The sequence below is a fragment of the Perca fluviatilis genome, chromosome 5, assembly GCF_010015445.1.
Source record: "Perca fluviatilis chromosome 5, GENO_Pfluv_1.0, whole genome shotgun sequence".
Lineage (NCBI taxonomy): Eukaryota > Metazoa > Chordata > Actinopteri > Perciformes > Percidae > Perca > Perca fluviatilis.
The window spans coordinates 23,742,166-23,766,073 of record NC_053116.1 but is presented as its reverse complement, the minus strand read 5'-3'; the positions used below and the strand labels follow the sequence as shown (position 1 = coordinate 23,766,073).

Sequence of the window (23,908 nt, the reverse complement as noted above, 5' to 3'; positions counted from 1 at the left end):
TGAAATTATGTTATTAAATTACAAAAAATGTAATAGTATTTAGTTGTATTACTGAGGTAAAATGTGTAATTGACTAATAGTATTTAGTTGTATTACTGAGGTAAAATGTGTAATTGACAAGTAACTTAGAATGGAAGTGCTAAAGAAAATGCATAAAACCACAAGAGCTTAGCTCAGGGTTAAGGAAAGGACATGAGGTATTAAGCACAACTGACCTGTGATGAGATTATTATTTTTTACCTGTGATTACATATCAACACGGCTATTTCCAAATTTTGGATAGGAACATTTTCAAAGTATACTTATTGCATACCTTTTGTTAATTGCTGGATGCCATTAATAAAAGTTTAAATGATTTGGGTAGATCGATAAACTCATGAGCAAGCAATTTAGGAACGCTGAACATAATGACTCACGTAGTCAAAGATTTTAATTCAGTCAGATCTAGGTATGTCAGAGGGATTAACAGACAACTCTTAATGTTTTACTACCTGTGTATGTAATTAGTCAGTTTTAATTTTTTTGATTTGTAGGTGCAAATCTGTTACACAATGTGAGTTTATCTCTACATTTTTGTTTTAAATGTGCGTTATCTAAATCCACAGAAGCCTTTCATTTGTCCTTGACCGTTTGTTCAGCTCCCTCCCAAATTCAGTCTATCATTGCTATGGCAACGTTTTCCTGTCGATGTCTGACTTCCCTCAAGGTTTCAATGTAAGCTCAATGACGCAAACTTTCAGTTTACCAAGCCAACCATCACACCGAAATGTTCAACAAAGACACTCAGACTAAACCATGTTAAGGGAGAGATGCTGGTGAGTGCGGAGAATATAATGTGTGTAGACACACATTATCTAATAATAACTAATTTATGTACCTGGATAAGTAGATACTTAATACATCACACATAATGGAGAAAAAAAACTTTATTAAAAAAGCAAGGGTCCAGACGAAACAAGCCAGTGTTCCTTACATTCACACAGACCACACAGCTGTTGCAGACAAACATTTGCATTGCTAAACAGTGGAATAACAACCCTTCAAACCAATAGCGAGAGAACATAAATTCATACTTCTTGTCAAAGAGTCTGAAATGGACAACCTTTGATTTGACATAATGGTGTTGTGCACAACATACTTCATTGCACTTTAAATACAAACTCAAAAATATATTCATTTTATCTTCAACTGAAAGGTTAGGATTGTCTCATTAAGGAAAATTCAAGATGGTTGAAAGAACATTTACATTTTAACATGTACTTGATCCTTTAATGAATGAGCCTTCATTAGAGAAAATAAACATAAGCCAGGTTACACATCAAGTACAAATGCACAAGTCTGTATACAGTATGTTGAGGTTACATTACCTTTCAAAAACCATTATTCATTATAAGGTATTATAATGATAAGTTGTCTAAGCCATTAGTCAACTTCCAGTTATTTAGAGGTCTTTCAGTAGCAAGTTTTAGTTTTTCTCAGAAACTTAATTTAGTTTAATTAATTATTACTTTGGCTCAAGGTAAGAACTTCAAATAAACTGCACTTTCAAATTCGCATTAGTTATCTGAGGCAAACCACATAACCCAATATTTCCTCAAACAAAATAATTCCTCTCAAAAATCAAGTGTGTTGTCTTTCAACAATTGAATACTTGTTAAATGTTAAATTTAAACACCCCAAAGCCTAACAACGAAATAAGCTAACTAACCTGTTTATACAAATCTTACACATGTTCAAACACACACACACACACACACACACACACACACACACACACACACACCTCAGCTCTAACAATTTCAAATCACATTCAAAATACAACACAACCAAACACAAAAAGTGGACATACACTTCAGATAAAAACAAGTGCAAATGTATTCCAAATTAATATGTAGATGTTTGACTAAACGTTCTAAGAAAGGTTCTGTATAAATTAGTTCACAGCTCAGTTAGGAGTAAAATCTGAAATTGTATGCAAACATGTCAATGTGAACATGATTTCTTTTTATAGACTGGAAATAAAAACTTTTTATATATATATATTGCACTTGACCTTAGGAGTTTTGCCCCCTTACAAACTAGCCTGTGAACAGGATATCTATAAGAGATAATGGAAAAGGAAATGGTTTAGTGAAAGAGAACTATTTCTGTAGTGAATGATTGTGACATGTGTCACATTGGTATGAGATATTAATGACCATAATATTAAAAATGTTGACTGTAAACAGTATAACAAAACAACCAGATAGAGTTTGACACACCACTCTTTCCCAGCTGAATATACATAGAGAGACAATGGCAACACCAGTGCTTTGAAATTATGAAACTATAAAGTGAAAATGTGTAAACATTTTCAAAATGCAAAACTGTAACTATACGCCACAAGCGTATCATGCTGCTTAATGTTTAAGGTTACATTTTTGGCTATTGTAGAGAACCAGAAATGTTATTTAGTTTGGAGATGTAATGCAGCCATCACAATCAGTATAAGTAGGTAAGACATGACTCTCTGTGTCCAAGCAGCATCAACTGAACAGTACATGTTTATTGCAGATTTCACAGCATCAGTGCAAGAATTGAGCCTTTTAAATCAATTACACATGTACTGGTGTTCATGTAAAAGGAGCAGTGACAAACTAAAAGGACAAAACCCAACAAGACCAGATCAAAAAGAAAAAGAAAATGTACGTCAATCACAAATTCAAAGGCGTAATATTTGATTTCAACACAGTGTGTTTTTGTTTTTTTTTAAACTCCAATGAAATGGGAGGTATGCTGTTGAAAATCTGACATCTGTATTTTCACCATAAGCATCAGCAAACAATAAATAGCTGCCAGAAATGGGATGTTTTCTGGCATTGCTGAATAACCTCCAGGTCTACAGACAGGACAGGGTTGTCAAAGGCCAGAGGCCGACTCACTCTGTGCAGGTCACGAGAGAACAGCAGCAGACCCATCAACAGTTCATCTCCAGTTGTGGTACATGTAGAGGCAGGCGAAGCACAGGTTGGATGTTAGGCTCACTAACAAAAGCCCCGGCCAGATGAGACGCTTAACGAAACCTGGAGATGTCACAGCAAAATCAAATTAAGTTCATGAGAATCGTCATCTTTATGCATCATCAATGTGGCGTGAAGGTTTTCCAGTTTTTGTAAATGTTTTCCAGTTTTACTGTCGGTCAATACATTTTCCTTTAGAACTGATACAGGTCTCAGCTAGTTTAGTCAAGTCATTTTATTTGTATAGCATATTTAAACAAACAGTTGACCCAAAGTGCTTTACAGGTAGAGCAGGGAAGGCAGAAACCGTATGCCTTAAAGATACATAATCAAGTGTGCAAGGTACCATGAATATAGTTCGGTAGAATTAAATAATGTAACACAATAAAACAATGGAACGTTTGTAAATACAAAAAGATAAGAAAAAGTTCAGTTCAGTTCATAGCTCTGAGAGTAAAAATACATCTTCAGATTTGATTTAAAACTAGCAATTGTATTACATGATTTGATACTACAGAGAAGGCTCGGTCCCCTCTGGTTTTTAGGAGTGTCCGGGGATGACAAGGAGTTGTTGGGTTGTGGACCTGAGTTGCCATTTAGTGAGGTCATGGATATCCATAGTAAGGCATGTCTGTAATATACCGGTCGGTCAATAATATAAAATACTGTAGATCAGTGCTTTCCAACCCTTCTGGGTTCACATACCACTGTAAATATCTAGGTTGGTTTGGTCAGAAATTCTACTAGCTTGGCCTTTTACTTGAAGTGTGGTTAATGTTTCAAAAGTCTTCCATTACTTTTAGCTAATCATTTCAACTGTTAGCTAAGTCAGTAGGCCACTTTTAGATTTTTTTTTCTACCATTGATTACCTCACTATATGTTTAAACATATGTGTTGAGCTGTCTTAGCTGATATATTGTTTTAAATCAATCATAATTCAATTATTATTTTGATTAGTTAAACGGCTCCACAATCTTTCCAAGTACCCACTGGCTACAGCAGAGATACCCCTTGCTGGGGAATCACGTTTCCCCGTAGATGTGTTTCCTGCTACATGCGATCTAATTGGAGAAGAACAGCCAATCAGAATTGACCTTTTGATTCTGCGATTGGTTTGGTTTTGTGGCACACTTGTAACGCTGTGAAAATCTGAACGAGTGTGTCTAGAGTTGAGCGCGTAGAGAGAAGAGGTTGAGAGCGAGGGAGACATGACCGGAGCGCAGCAGCGTCTACCTGTGAGCAGAGAAAGACATGCAAATACATTTATTGTGCACGAAATAGGTTTTTGTTTACTCAAACTAAAAAAAATGTCTGTTGTGTGTTAATTTCTGTTCAAAATGCAATGTAATGTGCTTGCAAAATATAGTTATCTGTGCTCAAAACATACAATTACTCGCTCAGGAATGTGACCCATATATAACGCCATACACGTTCAGCCCCCACAAAATGTAGCGCAATGTTTAAACTGAAATGGGGGTGCGTTGAACACCCTGCTGTGTGTGCAAGCGCACTGCCTTTTTATTACGAAAAACTTTCCTCAGAGCTAGGTTGCACACAGTTCCGATGAAATGTCGAAATGTTTTAAGACTGAACGTGCCCCAGTTGTTGTGTTACAGTTGTATGCTCATGTCAGGAAGTTGACGTAAAAGGTCTGCACTGAGACTCAGTACAATCTGCATCCATCTTCCTGTTTGTTGTTGGCAGCCTCATATATGTTTAATTGTATTCATACACAGTTATCGTATGGGTTACACAGTTTTACTTTGAATTTACAACAGGTGGAATCATGGTGTAGAAACATCTCAAAGATGATCAAGCGAAATGGGGAGGCACCTGAGCTAAAGTTTAAGTTCCATATTAGTTTCTTTTTACAAATTTGCAACAAAATCTAAAATCCTGTTTTCGCTTTAACATTACGAGGTATCGAGTGTACATGGATGAGGGGGACAAAATGATATAAACGGCTTTAGAATAACACTGCAACATAAAATGTGAGAAAAGCATATGTCTGAATGCTTTCTGAATGTACTGTATTGCCTTTAAACCTTGCTTATATTTCATTATGGTTTCTCACCCTCTTGGCTCACGACAATCCTTAATTCTTCTGATTCTGGTCTATCCACAGTTGCATACATTTGCTCATTCCTCACACTGTACTTAGTACAGTAATACCACATACTGGTTACAGTTACATCCTCTCTCCTCTCTGTAGTATCTGCCGAGTGTTTCCCTTAACTGGCAGTATGACTGGACCAACACACCAACTATTCCTATGGATCAGAGGGAACACTAAAGCGGTTCAGGAAAAACATTCCCACTGGGACCCTTCCATATTTTTTAGTCCCTGTCTCTTAAATTGAAATTGCTTTAAGAGGGAATCTCTTTGCGGCCAGTATGGACATAAGGAACAATTTCAGTGATCAATAATGAGTATTGTTTTACGACAGACTTGACAAAATGTGAACCTATCCTTTAAAGACGGACTAGGATTACCATTTAATTTAGGAAGGCCTAAAGGCTCTGACACACCAACCCGATGACCGACCGTTGGCAGAAAATGCAGTCAGAGTGAATGCCTCCCCGAGTTAGTCAAAAAAGTGCCTCGGAATACAATCTCGTATTTTACGAAAATAGTTCACAGAAATGTGTTTCTGAAAACATTTTAAGCGAGAAATAGGCCATGCAGTTGCTGAATCTGTCTTCATCCATCTTCGAATCTGCGATTCAACATAGTCAAATCGGCCCAAATGAAGGCCAACGGCTCCTCCGACTGACGACGGCACAGAACACACCGACTGTCTGACGGCCGATAATCGGGTTGGTGTGTCAGCGCCTTAAGGTCACGACACTTATGACACCCAGTAATCAACAGGCATGAAACCAAAATGAAACGCAATGTCGTGGACCCATCTCCCTGCCATGTTTTAAGTACACTGCTTACCTTTTGGAGGAGGGGTGTTCTCAGGTCCCTGTGTAGTAGTGCCAACCAGGCATGTGGAGGACCCTGAGGAGCTGCCTCGCTTCTCTTCCTCTTCAATTACACTGCCGTCCCTTAACAAAGAACTCAAATCTGCAAAGCAATGGAACCAAGTAAATCGTGAGGCTATACATAAAACCATCTACACATGAAGTTATTAAGGAACATGAAATATTTTCTCTCTGTAAAGCCACTATATGTAGGATTTGGGAATGTTTGCCATCTGGTGGTAATATCATGAATGACACCGAGGTAGACAGTAATTCATGTAGCTAAAACACAATACAATGTACATTTCACTTTTAACATTTTAAGCTCAGCTGTACTTACCATTTTGGCTTTGGAAGGGCGATACGTCAGGTGAAAAGCAGCCACTGTAAATGGAAGAGGCCGACTTTACATGGAAATGTGATGAAGACACAGATGGGGACATGAGGGTGGGGTCTGGCTCTGTTGAGAAAAGCCGGAGTTTCCGGCCGCTGATGTTGAGGCGAGCAGGGCTGATGAGGGGGCGCCGTCCGGCAGAACCTGAACTGGATGTAACGGACCCAGCTATTGAAGGAGTTGGAGAGGGGCCCGGGGATGATGGGCGGCTCCCAGTCATCACTGAAAAGTAGTCTGTGCCAAAAAAAAAGCAGCGAAATGTGAGGAATTGTTTAAAATAGAGGGATGAGCGTATACCACAAAATCACCTGGAGTTTTAATACCTGAGGGAGGGGAGTCTTTGTATTGTGAGGCTCGTCTGCTTCCACTAAACAGGTAACCAGAATCTGAAAATATACAATCTCACCATTAACCACAACCATAACCCAGGGCTTTCCTTAAACCTGCAGAAACACGACTCAAAATAAAAGCTAATGTTTTGTGTCTGATAAACTAAAAGCTAACTTTATGCTAACATGTTAGGCCATGAACATTTTAGTTTTAGTAGGAAAACATTGATAAATACAGCTAGGGATGCAACTATCTATTTTCATCAATGATTAATCTGGCAATGATTTTCTCGATTAATCGCTTCGGCTATAAGAAATTCTGAATGGTGAAAAATATGAATAACAATTTGTTAAAGCCCAAGATGACGTCTGGTTTTGTTCGGCCAACAGTCCAAAATCCAAGGATATTCAGTTTACGGTCACATTATTCAAAGAAAAGCAGCAAATCCTCACAACTGAGAAGCTGGAACTAGGTAAGCATAGGTACATTTGGTTTTGAAAATCATCAATAAATTAAAATAATCTATAACCAAAATAGTTTCTGATTAATGTTTTGTTGATTGGCTAATTGTCTAAACATTTCTGCTCTAAATGCAGCTTTAAAATTATGGAATTTAAAGCAGAATTTAGAACAGCATTAAATGTAGTAGTAGTAGCATCACATCACTTCCATGATTAATGTCAAATGCATATTCCTATGCGATTTTATCAGACAATATATAAAATGGATCTAAAGCGATAAATTGACCAGGGTTGAAATATTAGCTTATTGCAGATATATCTGTGTGCATGTTGGCTGATAAGTGAAGAAATCAGTATTAAAAAGTCAGTAATAAACGGTCTCCATTACAGTTTGACCTCCATGTGGCGCTGACAAGTTTTATTCAAACTGTAAAATGTTGTTTGTTTTGTGCATTTGACCATCTTTGCTAAGAAATGCCAATCCTTAAATCCTAAATCTTATCAATTATAAATCTTGTCTGTATAAAAGGCTATACATTGCAAAAAGCAACTCAAGAGAAAACGTGTCTGAGCAGCTATGGGAAGCCATGCAATAACTGTAGGCAGAAGTGAGCTCCAACCTGCCCCTGTTGAAGGTAGTGGCCAGCTACTTGAAAAGTAATTTGCACTCCTGTGTGAAATATCTTCAGTGATAATCTTTTTTAGGTACGAGACCACAAAAAAAACAGACAAGGACAAGGAAGTAACCTAATCACACAAGTCGTGTTCAGATTATGCCAAAAGGCATCTGCATCAGATGATTAACTGCTTTTTTGGTCTGTCAACTCAAACTGAATGAAATAATTTCAATGTTACCGGTCCTGGTGAGGGAAGGGTTGGTGCCAAGGCAGAGGGCTCTGCTGAGGCGCCCAGGCAGAGATGAGGGGGAAGCCTTGCGCTCGCAAGGACTCTGCTGATGGCGGTTGATGAGCTTGGCGATGTTGGGTGGCGGGGTGGGGACAAAGGAGTCTGCCAGGTTCGGAGGCTGGCTGCAAAAGGGGGGCACTGCAGCGCTGCCTGCAAGGTATCTGCAACACAAGAGCAACGCACTGGTCTACTACCTGAAATCAAAATTATAACCAAAATGTCAAAAGGTTGTAATGCTACAGATAAATGGTTCACAAAGAGCATTACAAATAGTGCTTTAAAGGACATTGAATTTTCAATTTGTGATTTCTTGTGTAAAGAAAGTCTTAAAAATGTGATTTATTCTTTCCACACCAATGTCAATAGACCACATTCTTGAAATTAAAATAAAAACTCTGAATTATGTTCAAGTGCAAGGAGTCTGAAATCAAATTTGTGCAGAAACGCTGTATCATACAGCTCCAATATCCATTTAATGAGAGCACTTTATTAATGGCGGCTGTCACTGAAATGCTGCAGCTGTCGGACAACATGCAGCAACTGAAAGCTCCTACCGAACAAAAGCTCTAGGAGAAATTCTGCCCAACAATACAACTCAACTCTCACACACACAACACGCAGTCAGTGGCCCATACATGTTATTTGTCAACATAGTTTTCTATTTAGTGGCAATCAAGCTTTGCCTTTCTGGAAAAACAAATCACAGCAGTCCTGGCCAACATTAAGGTGATATTTTCCTTTGACTCCAATGCTGTGTAACAAAACTACTTTCTTTAAAAACTGGGGAGAAACATACACAAGTGGACGAGACAGTGTGCTTGTGTTGAAAACAAACAGAGAAGATGGATCCTTTCAGCAGTTGTTTATTACATTCCATTTACAGCAAGGATTCCTACTAAGTCTTCAAATTGGAGCCTGGCATTAAAAGACAGACACCCAATTTCAGCATCCGAGCATTCATAACGCAGTATGTTTCATTGGGTACAGTATGCATGCTGTATGGAACCCTATCAGCATGGACGGAGCTCCATTTGAGGCTACTACACAATATATAAATGCATAGTAACGGATCAGATTGAGATATAGTTAATTAGCTTATTTAGGTTATAGTTTGGAATTGCAAAGTATTGCTTCATTGTGTATAAAGTATCAATATTTGGCATAATAACCTCAACACAAACTACATTTTTAAGTACAGAGTCTTTTAGTGTTTCTGCAACATATTCACACACATTGCTAAAACATTTAGAAATGACAACCTTGTTAGCTACATACTGGATATCCATAGTAAAACAGTGCAGTAAAAACATGGATATTCACAGCTCCATTAGAGAGAAAAAAGGTAGTTCTACAGCTATCACTGTTAAGCACCACAAAATGTTTGTAGTAACAATATAATGCTACAGTTGCATTTGGCAAGTTGTGATTAACATAAAAGTTTGAATGTAGTGCTTCTAGAGCTAAATACTTGACATAAATGACGGTTTACAGTCATACAGCTTAACAGGTAGCTACAGGAATTCTCTAAAAACCACACACAATTAGATAAACACAACCTGGAAGTTCATAGTGAACACAAACTTTCTAGCACGGCATCTAAAACTTTGGCAAAGATAATACATTTTAGATGTACCTTATGCAAACGCACAAAAAAAAAAGGTAAAAATATACAATATTTTTCTTACTTTGAGAATGCACACAGCGAGGTGCAGACCTGGGTAAGCTTAAATGAAAGTCCACCCAAATTAAAACATGTCGCACAATGCTTCTCCAGTACACCACACTTTATTCACCAGACGTTTTCAGTTATCTTGACTTCATCAGGGTGGATGAAGGCAAGATGGAATAAAGCATGGTATATGGTTTTATTTTTTTAAATTTTTATTGAACCCAAATTTAACCAGGTAACACCCATTGAGATCAATTATCTCTTTTACAAGGGTGTTTGAGAAGAGTTGTGACATTTCATTTTGATAAAATATTATTTTTGTCAAGTGTTTAAGATGCAGTTTGTCACATGATGCGGTTTATGAAAGGTAGAAAAGTAAGTGATAACGCTTACTGATAGATGCTATGATAAATCAAAGTATCATTCATCGTGCTAGAACACTATATAGCACTGCAATATTTGCATTTGATTTTTCAGAGAGAAAGTCAAATCATGAAACATGGAGTTGTAGAGATTATACACAGAGTCAATACTTTCCTCATAACCTACAAACATATGTAAAGTCTTACATTAGGCAGTACTTTCGTTGCAAGCAAAAAACAACAACAAAAAAAACACAAATCCCAAAACTTTGAGACTACTACACTGAAGGCGCTGGTTTGAGAACATAACTCCAACTACAGGACAACAAGACATGCAATTTAAACCACCAAATACAATCTATAAACACTTACTACAGCTATTAGTTTGTAACACATTTTCATATTACTGTCAAGAAAATATACCCCTTCACTACAATACATTCCATCAAAGTAAAACAAAACCGGTTAATGGAAATAATTTGGCGAGAGATGAAATGTTAGCGCATGCAACTAGTAAGTCCATCAGTGTTTTTAATACATTAACATGCAAAGGGATTAAGGGTAGCAATAGATAAGTGCAATATAAGTCTAATAATTTTAGTTGCAAATGGTAATGCAGCAATTTCAGATTTACTATAACTAAAAATATTACAGTCCAGCATATCATTACTGACTTGACTTGGTTAAAAATATTAAAATCTTAGGATGAAAGATAACCTGCCTGGACAAGGGTAAACCCTGCACATCAAGTACTTCTACTGCATTGCTTGCTGCTTGGAGTTTACATTACAATTGAAGCATTTCCCGCCAAATATATTCAGTTGCAGAATTGAGGCCTTAATAATGTTTGCATGTTCAAGCACTGACCCAAGGACGCCAGACTACTTCTTAAACACGATCAGAGCGAATGCCAAGACAAGACAAGTACCTGCCAGGTAGGCACTACTTTCAAAAACATAATTCAAATACAGAATACAAAGCAGAAAAGGAGTCATTGGTTTACAGTGAAGGTCATGCTTAATTTGAAAAAATGAAGCATAATCCAAATAATAATCACAGGGGTACAAGATCACAGCAATGGGGACGGAGAAGAGCAGCAAGTAGCAAATAGCAAGACCTTTTAATTAACAATTTGGTGGAAAACATTGATAAACTAGTGACTGCTTTTCCTAGGCAGCTGTTTATATTTTCAAATGGCAATAAGCACATGAACCTTACACTACTATGATTTAACATTTCCATCGTAAAGAAAAGGGGAAAAAGGCTACAGTTAAAAACTATTGATCGAGATTCACAGAATTTGTATGCAGTGGTTGTCGTGATAAAAATGCAATGGCAGCCACTACAAAGATATCACACATGGAAGTACTTCAGTCAGCTCTGTCATGAGGACTGATCAGTTGCTTCAACGGATGTTGTGTTCCTAAGAGACTCCTTACGGACATCAGTTATAAATAGAGGCTTGAAAGAACTCACGATGAACACTTTTTTTGACATATCCAAGGTCATCCTTTGATCAGAAATTTTAGATGATGTGGCGCAATACAGGAGGGATGTGATTATTCAAAAACCGCATCTTGAGTATGGCCTGCAGTGTCTTCACATGCAATGAGCTGTAGTTAGTAAGTGATACACCAGAGTGTTAATAAATAAATGAGTACATTCAAAATGCTCTTAAATTTAGCATAGAATACATAGTTTAGTAATAGTTTGGTACTTGAATGTTACAATATAGCTTAAAAACAGTCAGTCCACCACACATGTTACAGTTAAAGAATTATCAATGAGAAAAGCCATAGACTAATTTCCCACAAAACACATTCTGAAAAATCTTCTGAAGAGCATATAACTAATAATATCTTATTAGTGTTGGTTTCTTAATAATTCTTGATTAATGTTTGATTACATGATTCCTGGAAGTCTCCTTATTCAGTTTCTCTCATTGAAACACACCAAAAATAAGAAATCTATCATTGAGTCAAAGACAATTCTGTTACCAGCCAGATGGATTAACAATTGTGAGCGGTTCACATCATACTATCTTTTTTGTGTAACAGTACCCTTTACTACTAAAAGATTAAAAACTGTCTGTTTACACACAGACAACTGTAGACCATGTGTGCTTGAAGGTGAGGCTTTGATGCGATTTATCAAGTAGCACTGGTGTTTTGTTCCTATCATGGGCCACACACACAATCCTATGCTTTAAGTTAGCCATTCACATGTCATTACCTCACAGTCATTCACACACAGCAGTTAAAGAGGTGGTTACTAGTAAAAAAGTGAATTAAAAAACCCTTGTCCACTGTTCTGTTACGGAACACTTCTAGATTGTGTTTTTGGAACTGGTTCTAATGAATACAAACCTCTCATGGAAAGAGGACTCTTTACAAAATCCCATGTTTCAAACACAATTTGAACATTACTGCTCAGATTCTGACCTTCGATATCTGGCTCTTCTTGGACCCAGTGGTTTGCGAGTTGCCACAGCAGCGGCAAGGCTGACAAGGCAACAGAGGGAGACAGTACTGAGCTTGGCTGTGTACATCCAGCCCGAGGCATCGGTCAAGTAGCTGCCCATCCAGCCCGAGGCATCGGTCAAGTAGCTCTCAGCCAGGTGGAGGCACAGAATGATGAACCAAAGGACAGAGGCCACGGCATCAATTCTCCTCAATCTGTAAATGCAGTAACACAAAAGCTTGCGGTTTGTTTTTGCTTAAATTAAATTTGTCTGGAATGATCTTTCCAAAAGGCAAATAAAGAGGCGGTGACTGCCTACCTCACAGGTCCTGCTAAGAAGATAGCAGTGAGATAAGTCAACAGGCCAATGGAAACTACAGCCAGCTGGTTCTCCTTTCCATGCTGCCACACCAGCCTGGCATTTTCTATGGCCTTGTCTGGGACCAGCTCCAGCAGACCCTGCCATACAGGTATGCCTCCACTGCTTTCGTTGTTAGGGGTGGATTCATTGTGGGGCTTAGGCTTTGGAGGAATGACCCCACCACTTAATGTCTGTGGGCCACTAAGCGAAGTAGGCTGGTATGGCAAGTCACACAAAGATGTAGCAACTAGGAAAGCACATATCAGGAAGGCGAGGGCCCGTAAAAGTATGACCCCCGTAGGAGAAGATGCAAAATAGGAGCTCTGTGGGAGAGAGAAGAGGTTTTCGATGTAAATCCTGACAACATATGGAAATCAATAAGCTATGCAAAGACTAATGTTGACATATTATAATAAAAACAGGCAGGCAACAATACACGATGAAGGTTCAAGCACATTCGTGTTTTCACTTTGACCAACGACTACACCAGCGGTGTGAAAGCCAATTAAATAAAACCAACTTACAACAACTCTTTTTGCACCAAAACAAAGTACTGAGGGCTTAAATTGTTTAAATGTGTCAAAAAACAGTAATTATTTAGGACTGTAATTATTACTGGTGTGGCAGAAGAAAACTAGAACCCTACACAAAAGTCCCATCCAAATGGAGTTTAAATATCCTTTCTTTAAGTTATAAAGCTTAACTAAGCCTGACCTAAGTGCTGCTGTATTACTGGTGTTACGAAGGTAGTTGACAACTAGTAGTGTTAGCCCCAGGCTTATCAGTTCAGCTTTGGGCATGTGCGCATAAAAAAGATGTAGTTAGTAATTACAAACCAAGCGCATACAATATAAACAGATCAATGCGATTAACACAAACGCATTTTGGGATTTAGGCCTCGGGCTGCTCCGTAGTTTGGGAAATCAGGAAACAATGCAGTAGTAATGTTGTGAATGGCTAGCAGAAACCTTAAAGTGCTCTATGATAGGGCTGGGCGATATGGAGAAAATCAAATATCACGATATTTTTGACCAAATACCTCGATATCGATACTGCAACGATATTGTAGTGTTGACTATTGGTGCTTTCACAACATATTTACACAATGAGATTTTTGATAAATAATCATCAGTAATGTGGATATAATGACTAAGTGGGTAAAGGCAAATAATATAACAGTTACAACAGTCTGGTATGTTCAGAAAATTACATCACTTTACAGTAATGCAGCCTTTAAAACCAGGAAAAGACAACACTTAAGCCATTTACAATATTATGATATCCAAAATCTAAGACGATATCTAGTCTCATATCACGATATCGATACAATATCGATATATTGCCCAGCTCTACTCCATGATCACAATCAGGAAATCACCAAACTAGCCAAGGTTGAGCGAATCGCATCTCTGCTCTGATCTACAAGGAGACCCACGGTGTGCTGAAGGTGTTTCTGGAGAACGCGATCTGTGATGCCGTCATCTAAAGGCCGTTTTACAGTTGTGCGGAGGCTCCACGCAGAGCTCTCGCGTAGCCTACGTAAGAGGCCTGATGTTTATACTCGTGCGCTGGTGTGTGCGTCGAGCCGGCATGTGTGTGCGTGGGGAGTGGGTGATAGAGCGAGGGAGAAGTGAGAGAGTGACGGCGATTACCTTTGGAGCGAGTATTGACTCTAGAGTCATAGAGAGAGAAACAAAGTGTCTCCTCTGTGTTTTCTGACCAAGGTGGGAAATCTGTAGCAGGAAAAGTTAACCCTCTCCTTGATTTCACGTTGTTTATGGAGAAGGAGAACCAGGAAATGAGCCGGGGGAAATGAAACGCTACCAAGCCACGGCTGAGCGACGTGGGGGCCTACGGTAGTCTACTGCATTCAATCAGAGCGAGAGCATGACATGTAGTTTTTTTTCCTTTATCGCAAATGCTACAGTCATTTTTTTAAAGAATAAAATATTAATTTTTATTGTTTAATAGAACAAAAAATATTAAATTCACTGTGGCCTATTTAAACAATTCAAATTGTGCAGAGGGAACTATATTGATTGGTCATTCTAACTGAGACAATTAGAATTTTCAGCCCTCATAATTTTTTTCCGGCCAATGACCGGTAATTACCAGACAACGGAAACTCAGATCTCGGGTAGAATGATCATTTGATTTAGTCTAATTGGCTGAAATGTAAACAATCTGCACACCACAGCATATGGTTACCCATCAAGTAGGGGTGGTACGGTTCATGAAAAAACATCCGAACCGTTCGGTTCGCTTGTCTCAGTTCGGAGCGTGTGTGTGCCGCACGGTTCGTCAGTACACTGTTAATGTGCACTAACCACTTACTGCCGTAGTGCCCACTTTATACACCTATGTTACAACACTTACTGGAAATGACGAGCAGGATGAGTTTGACGAATGCAACACATGGCAGCTGATTGGACGATCGCGTCACATGGGTCTTGCTGCTCCCGAATTTCAAAAACATGGAGACTACTAAAATAGTTCACCGAAACATGTTTCTGAAAACATTTTAAGCGAGAAATAGGCCATGCAGTTGCTGAATCTGTCTTAATTTCAGATCGACAAAGGTCAGTTTAAAAGATTTTCGTCAGATTTTGAGAGACACCGAGCCGACCGCTCCTCAAGTGGAGTGGGGTGCTGCTGCTGCAGGTCACGTCACATGCAGAAATGTTAAAGGGGTGATAGAATGATTATATAGGGTATTTCACACTGTTCCTTATGGTCTCCTAATGGGGTATGTAACATTGGTTGGGCTGAAAATGGCCTGGTTGATATTTTATTGGCCCTTATGCATCCCTGTGTTTTGGCCCTATTTGTAACAAGAGCTTTTCTTCCAAATATGGTATGGTCATGAATATTTAGATGAGCTTGCCATACGCAGACATTAGAGACGCGCGCTGATTGGTTGAGCGAATCCCCAATACACATACATTAGAGAGGCGACCGAATCTCATATTCCAGACACTGCAATGTTTCATTACCAAATTCACTTCTGAGACTTTTTTAAGCGAGAAATCAACTATATAAAGCTCAAATATGGGCCATTTTACAAAAATGTATGGCTAATTGCAAATTTGGTAAGACGTGTCGGACTTTAGGAGCTCCACACAGTCTGACGAGAAAGCGGCAGCCTGCTGGGCTCCATACCCAGGGCAAAGTCACCCTTTGTGGATACTGCACTACGGGGCTCCGCGGCCAGCTGCCGGCATAACTATATCTATAAATAATACATTTACGGTTTTGAATGTCCCAATGTCTTATAAAGCTAACCGATTTGTCCGATTTGATTTTATGGCATTTTTATGAACGCGAGGCGTCTTTGTAGGACAAGCAGCAGCTTGCTATATGTCCCATTCATTACAATGGGGAAATACCGCAGCTAGCTAGCTACATTGTCGCCATAACTAAATTATATTTACAGTTTGAATTTCGTCACGCCACTTATACAACATCATTCCCCAATGTCTTATAAAGCTAACCGTTGTGTCCGATTTGATTTTAAGGCATTTTTATGAACGCAAAGGCGTCTTTGTAGGACGAGCAGCTGCTTGCTATATGTCCCATTCATTACAATGGGGAAATATCGCAGCTTGCTCACTTTCGCATAACTAAAGTATATTTACAGTTTGAATTTCGTCACGGCATGAATATTACAGGTTCCTCAAGGTCTTACAAAGCTTAGCTAACACTTGTCCGATTTCGGATTTCAATTGAATGTATTTTTGTGAATGTCAGAGTTAGGAGGAGGCTAGCTAGCTCTCATTGATGGACTCCATCTCACCGCGGCTCTATCAATGAGACTCGCGGACAAGAGGCTTTATTTCCCCGATTGTTTGTTTAAATAACTCAACACACATACCCATTATAAGATTAAATGGAACCCGTGCGGGGCTGCGGTAAAAGATTGCGGGGCGTATAAGCTCGCTGACACTGCGGTCAGGGCGGCGATGTAGCAACCCAGGCAGCACCAACACCGGCTAAACTCCGACACACAGTCGGAGAAAATTTGCAAATAGCCATCCATTTTCGTAAAGCGGCCCATATTTGAGCTTTATATGGTTGATTTCTCGCATAAAAAAGTTTCAGAAGTGAATTTTGTAATGGAATAGCAGAGATCTGCGTGACCTAGCTAGATTCAGAAAACTACCTGATCTCAGGTCAGTTGTGTAGCCTATGTAAATGTTGGGGCGTGACTGTTCTCTTAAAGTTCCGGATTTTGAGATGCTTGCGCAAGCAACTCAGCTTTGTTGGGATTCGCCCGTTTTCAGAGGCAGTTTCAAAATATGAGATTTTCATAGTAAAGGGGTGTCAGTGGGATTTTTTTGAGCTTCTATGTATGTCCTATTTGCCCAACGAACTGTCGTTATTCAACTATGACAGGGTAAAATCGGTTTTGCATTCTATCACCCCTTTAAGTGGGAGAGAGGCTGCCCGGAGTTGGAGGATGTGCCAGCGTCGTTTATAGTCTGGTGTGTGGGAACATTTTGGATTTCTCGTTACCTATGATGAAATAAAACAATATATAGAACTGTATTGTGCATGTATTATGCAACATGCATTCAATATGCTAATTTTAGCTATATATCATATGCTGAAGTATATTCTGGAGTGTTAAAGATTAAAAGAAAAAATAACAAGAACCGTACAGAACCGAAAACCGTGACCCTAAAACCGTGGGTTTTGTGAACCGTACCACCCCTACCATCAAGCCTTACGGTGTTTCATGTCAATTAATTAATTCACACACATTGCTTGTCAGGCGTGTGCAGTTTTGGACTTCGAATTGCACTGACCTTTACAAAGCCCTTGTCTGATTCTCCGCTGCGCCGAAGCTGTTGGTTGAGGAGCACTGTTCGAAGTTGACGGTTTTGATATTTTATGTAGTACTCCACTGCTGTCTGACACGGCCTACATAACTTATAGGTCTGCTCCAGGTGGTGCTTGTAGGCTTCAATTTCCTCGTCGTAATTATCCTACAAAGAAGACAAAAAATTATAAATGCAGAATGTATTAGTCATGATAACAATTAAGACAGTGTTGTAGTGAATAGAAAAGAACAAAGTACATACATCATCCCTTGGGATAAATGAGGCCAACTGCTTGATCTTTATAGTCTGGTTGTTATTGCACTTCCTGCATAGCAGCATCTGACAGTTGACCCACTGCAGTGTCTTGGGTGTCTCAGATGAGGGAAGGCTACCAGATACTCCATGGTTCAGATTCTCCATGTACTGAGCTGGGATAGGTTTGTTGTAATCCCCATTCTGAAAAACAACACAGATCAACAAAAATAATAGTATACAAACACATATCTTACAGCACTGGCAAAATGAAAAAAAAAAAACTAATTCACTGCAATTTACTGACATGCTTAGAAAATAATTCAGAAGTCATGTACTTTAACTTACCTCCTGGAAGCCATTGTACTGGTCACAGTTGGGACAGTCCCAGCAGTTCCTGTTCCCATAGGGCACCACTGTGTTCCGGTCACAGAACCAGCAGTTCACATTTGCATGGGTTGGCTTCTTCCTGTAAATAAGGTGAAGGTCTTACATGAGGCAGCATGATACCGTTAATTAGAATCATGTTTATTGCCAAATTGAGTTTTCACTTGCAAGAAATTTGCCTTTGTGTTTTTGGTGCATACATAAAAATATTAAAAAGGGAATAGACAATGTGGCAATGTACTGCAAGAGTCAAGAACAAACAGAATAGATATATTTCAATAAAAGACATAACAAAATAACAAATACGTACATTACAACAGTTTTAGAAAGGGAAAGAATCAAGGCTTTACGGTTTAGTGCAACGTGTGCATAAATATTCATCAGGGGATGTGCAAAAGTTCACAGTATGAAACGTTATAATATGTGCAATGATCAGGGGTAACAATCCAGTATTGAAACATGCTTATGTATTTCTGAGGTACAAATGTGTCCCCACAGTGGGATCGAGAGGCATCACTAGTGATAGCATCACTATTATATCAATGAGGCACTATCTGTCTTACATACGGAATAAGTGGAGTACACGGTTGAAGATCATGTCGAGGTCCTTGAAGTGCTAGCTAAAGTTTGGGATGCCCTGAAGTTATTTTAGTAATGCATAAACTCCAAACAATCACGTTGAATCAACGCGTACATAATTCTGCACACAGTAGTTTCCTAAGACCCAAAACTAGAAAATGTGTGCATTCAAGTAGTGCAAACCACTAACGTTACTTATCTGAACGTTACTGTCGCAAAAATATCTGGTATTAGGTTAGTTAGCACCACGGTCGCGCTTTGGAGGAGGGTCTGGCAAAGCGAGACTAGCACCACGGCTAGCAAAGTTAGCGCTCTTGCTAACATAGCTAGATAGCTACATAGACGATTCTTGGGAAAATAGGAAACATATTTAGACTTGTGTGTATCATTTCTTGAATGTCAGTTTTTAAACAAAAATGCAAATGTTAAAGACTGTTAGCTAACTTGTACTAACGTTGACGTGAATCTTGCTAAAAACACGCGCCGCCGTGCAAAGCCTTGAAGTTAACGTTACCTGGTGGCGATTTTATATATCAGCGCTCCACCGGCGACAAACGCCGTAGCTCCGACTCCACTGTACATTAATTCAGGATATTTCAACAAAAGCTGGTTAAACGCCTCCATTCCCACTTAGCTATATTACCAGTATGTAAGCTAACAAAACATGAAATGAGGAATTTGGTGTACTATCGTTATAATGGTAACGCAAAACACGGCGCGAGAGCGCACGCGGCAAGCGATGCCCTTTTGTTCACGCCCATGTAACGGAAACGGAACTTGCGTATCTGCCTGGACGCGTTCCAATCATATGTCAATGGTTCCAATCGGTTCCAATGTGTTTTATTAATTCCTTCTTGTCGACTGTACCCATGGATGTATTAAGAGAACGACTGTACCATACATTAAAACCACCCGTGATTAAACCATTTCACAAATCTTACGGTTTTCGCCATATGTTGAGTGTTTTAGGTGGCAGTATTTATTAAGACCGAAATCAATCACGCTTTTATTTAATTCTAAGCACCGCGTAGCGTAGTAGACGGAGAATATGATAATGTTGGAATGTGTGAAGGGACAATTTCTCTCTTGGTTTCCCTCGCTTATGGTTTATGGATACTACTATGCATTATAATTATTTTAAAATTAATAATACATATAATCTACAAATAAATGTAACCTATGATTATAAGTTAAGATAAGAATAAATTTAAATGAACCCCACCTTACGTTACGTTATAGGCATTATAGGCTATAGATTATATTATTCTGAAATGGGCCATATTGGATGATAAGTAGCCTAGCCTAAATGTATTTTTGGTTCTTTAAGTAAAGTTTGATGCTTTTGTATTTTGACTTAAGTAGAATTTTAAATGCAGGGCTTTTAACAGAGTAGCCTAATAGAAGAAGTAGCCTAGTAATATCGTATTCTTCCACCACCTATCATTTCAACAAAGCTTAGGCTACATCTTGAGAGATAAACAGTTCTATGCATCAGTTACTGTAATAGAAAATCATATTGAAGCTTACATAATAGGCCTACATCTAACATTTTAAAAGTTATACTCTAGCTTTTGTAGCAATATTACTAGTTTTACAATGCATCTGAATGAATGAATGAATAGCCATACTGAATAGTAGAGGAGTCAATCAACGAGAGTATTTGATGCAAAAATAACATTTTATTTTAACAAACATGATGTATTTTACATCACGTAAACATTCACAATCGAATAAGAAAACTGATCAGTGCTTCGGTGTCATCAACTGTTGCATAGCAGCTCGGAGAATTGGATAAAACCAGAGAAAATAAATAAATAACATAGGCCTAGTTACAAATGTAGCCCATAGGCCTATTCATAATAATAAAAAAATAGGAAAATAATAAAAATGTAATTACAAGTTATTTTATTATTTGGTTGCAAAATAATTCTCTAACAAAAGAGGCATACACTAAGCTTCAGACTTAAATCAACTGTCTTCCTGCAATTATTAGCCTACATCCAAGTGAGTAGGCTACTGACTGTAATTTCTTGGCCTATCAATAAACTTAACCAACAGCTTATGTAAAAGTTAATAAACAAATTAGGCCTGCATCTTATCAAGCCAAACAATTAACTTTACCTGACAAACAAATGACAGCCCAACTGAAATGCGTGAAACAGATGAACCTGGAGTAAGTGAACTGTCAGTCAATGGACTGTCTGTCAATGGTTACAATAACTCAAACCCCCTACTGGTCCACTGAATAAGCGAGCGGCGCCTCCGCTTGCCAGGTGGTGAGCTGCTGGTAGTTGCATGCCACCGAGACGCTGCTTCCGCCAGGACTCACTGGCTGGGTCACTCCGCCGTATGGATACCCGTTGTGTGGCACCAGCACAGCCGGATGGTGGTAGGCGCCGTAAGGAGAGTGATGGAAGTGGGGGGGCGAGCAGAACGAACTCACCGGGCCGCTTGGGGACACGCTGCGGGTGTGCCCAGTGATGACATGGGGTGTTGGGTATCCGGTCGGCTGGGACAGACTCCAGGAGCTGCTCACATAAGGCTGCAGGTAGAGCGGCTCGGGATAGTCCACGGAGCTCCCGGTCAGGTAAGGCACGCTCTGGGTATAGGGTCTTCTCACCCTCCTCCGCCGCCGGTAGTTCCCCTTGTCAAACATGTCCTCAAATGCGGGGTCCAGCATCCAATAGTTGCCTTTCCTGTCCCCTCCGTTTTCCCTGGGAATCTTAACGAAGCACTCGTTGAGAGACAAATTGTGTCTGATACTATTTTGCCACCCTTTTTTATTCTTCTCATAGTAGGAGAACTTGGAGATGATGTATTCGTATATTCCGCTGAGCGTTTGTCTCTTGTCGTGGCTGTCGTTGATGGCCATGGCAATGAGAGCCACATATGAATACGGCGGCTTCTGCTGACCGGTCTCCTCCGCACCTTTGGGCTCAGAAGGGTACGAGTTGGAGCTGATGTCCAAGAGCTGCACTCCCTGGTCGGCGGGGTATTCCTTCTCTGCATCCATGGCTCAGGTATCCGCTTGTGCGTCCTGCAGGGGCAAAGAGCTGCAATCTGCCAAGGCAGCGCTATATGATTGTGTCCGCAGGTGCTCACACTCCTCCCACAGAGCGCATGCAGTTATCGCCTTCTTTCATCTCGCCGAGTTTCTCACGGTGTTGATGCTACTGTAAGGGACTAGTGTACAGTCTGTTTAGGTTGAAACAGAGGTCACAGGACATGTGTTTTAACATCAGGGCCGCCGACGCCTTGGGAACACCGGGTCAGTTGGGTTAAGGGAGGGGCCCAAAAGGGATCAGTCAAAGGTTATTACCTTTATATAATCTGCTGGAATAATTTGTCAAAAATAGGCTTCATGGGCCTATTTGTGAAAACTTTATAGGCTATAGTAGGCTATTTGTGAGGTGCATTAAAACTTGCTTTTTTCATTTTCTTAATTTTCCCTTGACATATTATAACAATTTTACTTTCCCTCCCTATGCAACTTGTCTGTCATACTATAAGATCAAAAGTTTAACATAGCCAGACCCTCCCCTCCATGACACTGAAACAATGCAAAGTATTGGCATTATTCAGAATTGAAGATAATGTTCTGACTATTCATTTTTGGAAAATAATAATAATAAATTAAAAATGAACAAAACAAGGCTTGAAAGTGTTTTGTGGCCAGTTATTTATCACAAGTAGGCATATGTACCTCAGTCTGCTTTTTGTGAAGTTTAACCACTTATTTTAAGGTACATTAAAGAACTTCTCCCATAAACTTGCAAATAGAGAAATCAAAACTTACATTCAAAATCATAAAATCCAGCCTGCACTATATATTTATATATTATATGTATTGTTTAATCTGTAAAAGATACAACAGTGTAGAAATACCATAACAAGTGTTATTTTTAATTTTACATATATTTTTAAAGCTTTACACATTGTATCAACTCAGAGGTGCATGATAGTTGGGTATTTCAAGCACTTAGTATGTTACAGAAAAGTGAGACTTGCAGTGTCAGTGCAGCATACACCACCCACATAGTGAGGCATGAACAGCAGGCCTGTCTGTCCGCTGACGATGGTAGATAATGATCACCTGCTCTCACCAGACAGTCTGTCTCCCCTGAACTGATAGGGAAACACAGATCTTAAAAAGTGAGCAACAAGTGGAGAGGCAACCACATCTTTGGCATGATTAGAGGCCATTTTGGATTGGCCATATCACTGTAAGGGTATTAATTGAAGTTACACTGAATGCCTTTCTTAATGTTACAACCAACAGGGGGGAGAGAACCCAAATGCAGGACAGAAACTCAGAGAATGGAATGGATAAGAAAAGGTGTATTGACTGGGTTCCAGGTGCTATGGTGGCATTCTCATGTTGAATGCAACACGTATGGAAAATGAGACAGGGGTATTAATGTTACCGGCTAGGCTAGCCTTTAGTAGCTGTGTTTCTTTGGTTTACGAGCCCAGGTTAGTTTTTAGCCATTTGTAACACAAGGGATGAAGGTGGATGAGGGGGGAAGTCTGGCTGGCGGAGGCAGAGGGGGAAGAGGGGAGCTGGTGGTTGGATGCGAGCATGGCTGAGCAACAGGTAGGCACTGATCCTGGAGCACAGAGAGACAGGGTTAGAGACGAACCGGAACAAAAACACGGGAGATAACTTTTAAAGGCTACATTAAATTGAGAAGAACAAAGTAAAAAAAATTTGGCAACTTAAAGACAAGATCAAGTGCAACAGGAAAGTCAGAAAAAGAAAAAGAAAATTCCCCAAAGAAAGTGTGACAAGAGCTAGAGCAGGAGCTTTTTGCTAGGAGAGAAGAAATAAGGACACAGATACTCATAAGGAAGTAAGTAGGCCTACATATAACTCAAAGTAGAAACAACACCCCTGGACTGTTGAACATCTTAAATCCTAGACTGTGTTTGTTCAAGTGTTACAAATACTAAGAATAATTCA

At 39.4% G+C, this 23,908-nt stretch overlaps 2 protein-coding genes across 3 annotated transcripts; both read right to left on the bottom strand.

Moving 5' to 3' along the window:
• Positions 1 to 908: 908 nt before the first annotated feature.
• Positions 909 to 19,709, bottom strand: tmem201 (transmembrane protein 201). 2 transcript variants are annotated; one of them, XM_039800770.1, is made up of 11 exons: positions 19,463 to 19,709; positions 18,331 to 18,451; positions 17,992 to 18,186; positions 17,716 to 17,895; positions 12,869 to 13,233; positions 12,531 to 12,764; positions 8,008 to 8,219; positions 6,685 to 6,747; positions 6,308 to 6,595; positions 5,942 to 6,070; positions 909 to 3,062 (listed from the first exon to the last, which is right to left on the bottom strand). In XM_039800770.1, exons 1-11 carry the CDS (start codon positions 19,570 to 19,572, stop codon positions 2,965 to 2,967), a joined length of 1,995 nt encoding a protein of 664 aa, XP_039656704.1. In that variant the 5' UTR covers positions 19,573 to 19,709; the 3' UTR covers positions 909 to 2,964. The 2 variants fall into 2 exon arrangements, with proteins under 2 accessions (XP_039656704.1, XP_039656705.1); XM_039800771.1 differs by lacking the exons at positions 909 to 3,062; positions 5,942 to 6,070; positions 6,308 to 6,595; positions 6,685 to 6,747; positions 8,008 to 8,219 and adding an exon at positions 8,906 to 11,702.
• Positions 19,710 to 20,607: 898 nt separating this feature from the next.
• On the bottom strand, positions 20,608 to 22,002 carry foxl2l (forkhead box L2-like). Its single transcript, XM_039799492.1, has one exon. The coding sequence runs from the start codon at positions 21,959 to 21,961 to the stop codon at positions 21,179 to 21,181; it is 783 nt and encodes a 260-aa protein (XP_039655426.1). The 5' UTR covers positions 21,962 to 22,002; the 3' UTR covers positions 20,608 to 21,178.
• Positions 22,003 to 23,908: the final 1,906 nt, after the last annotated feature.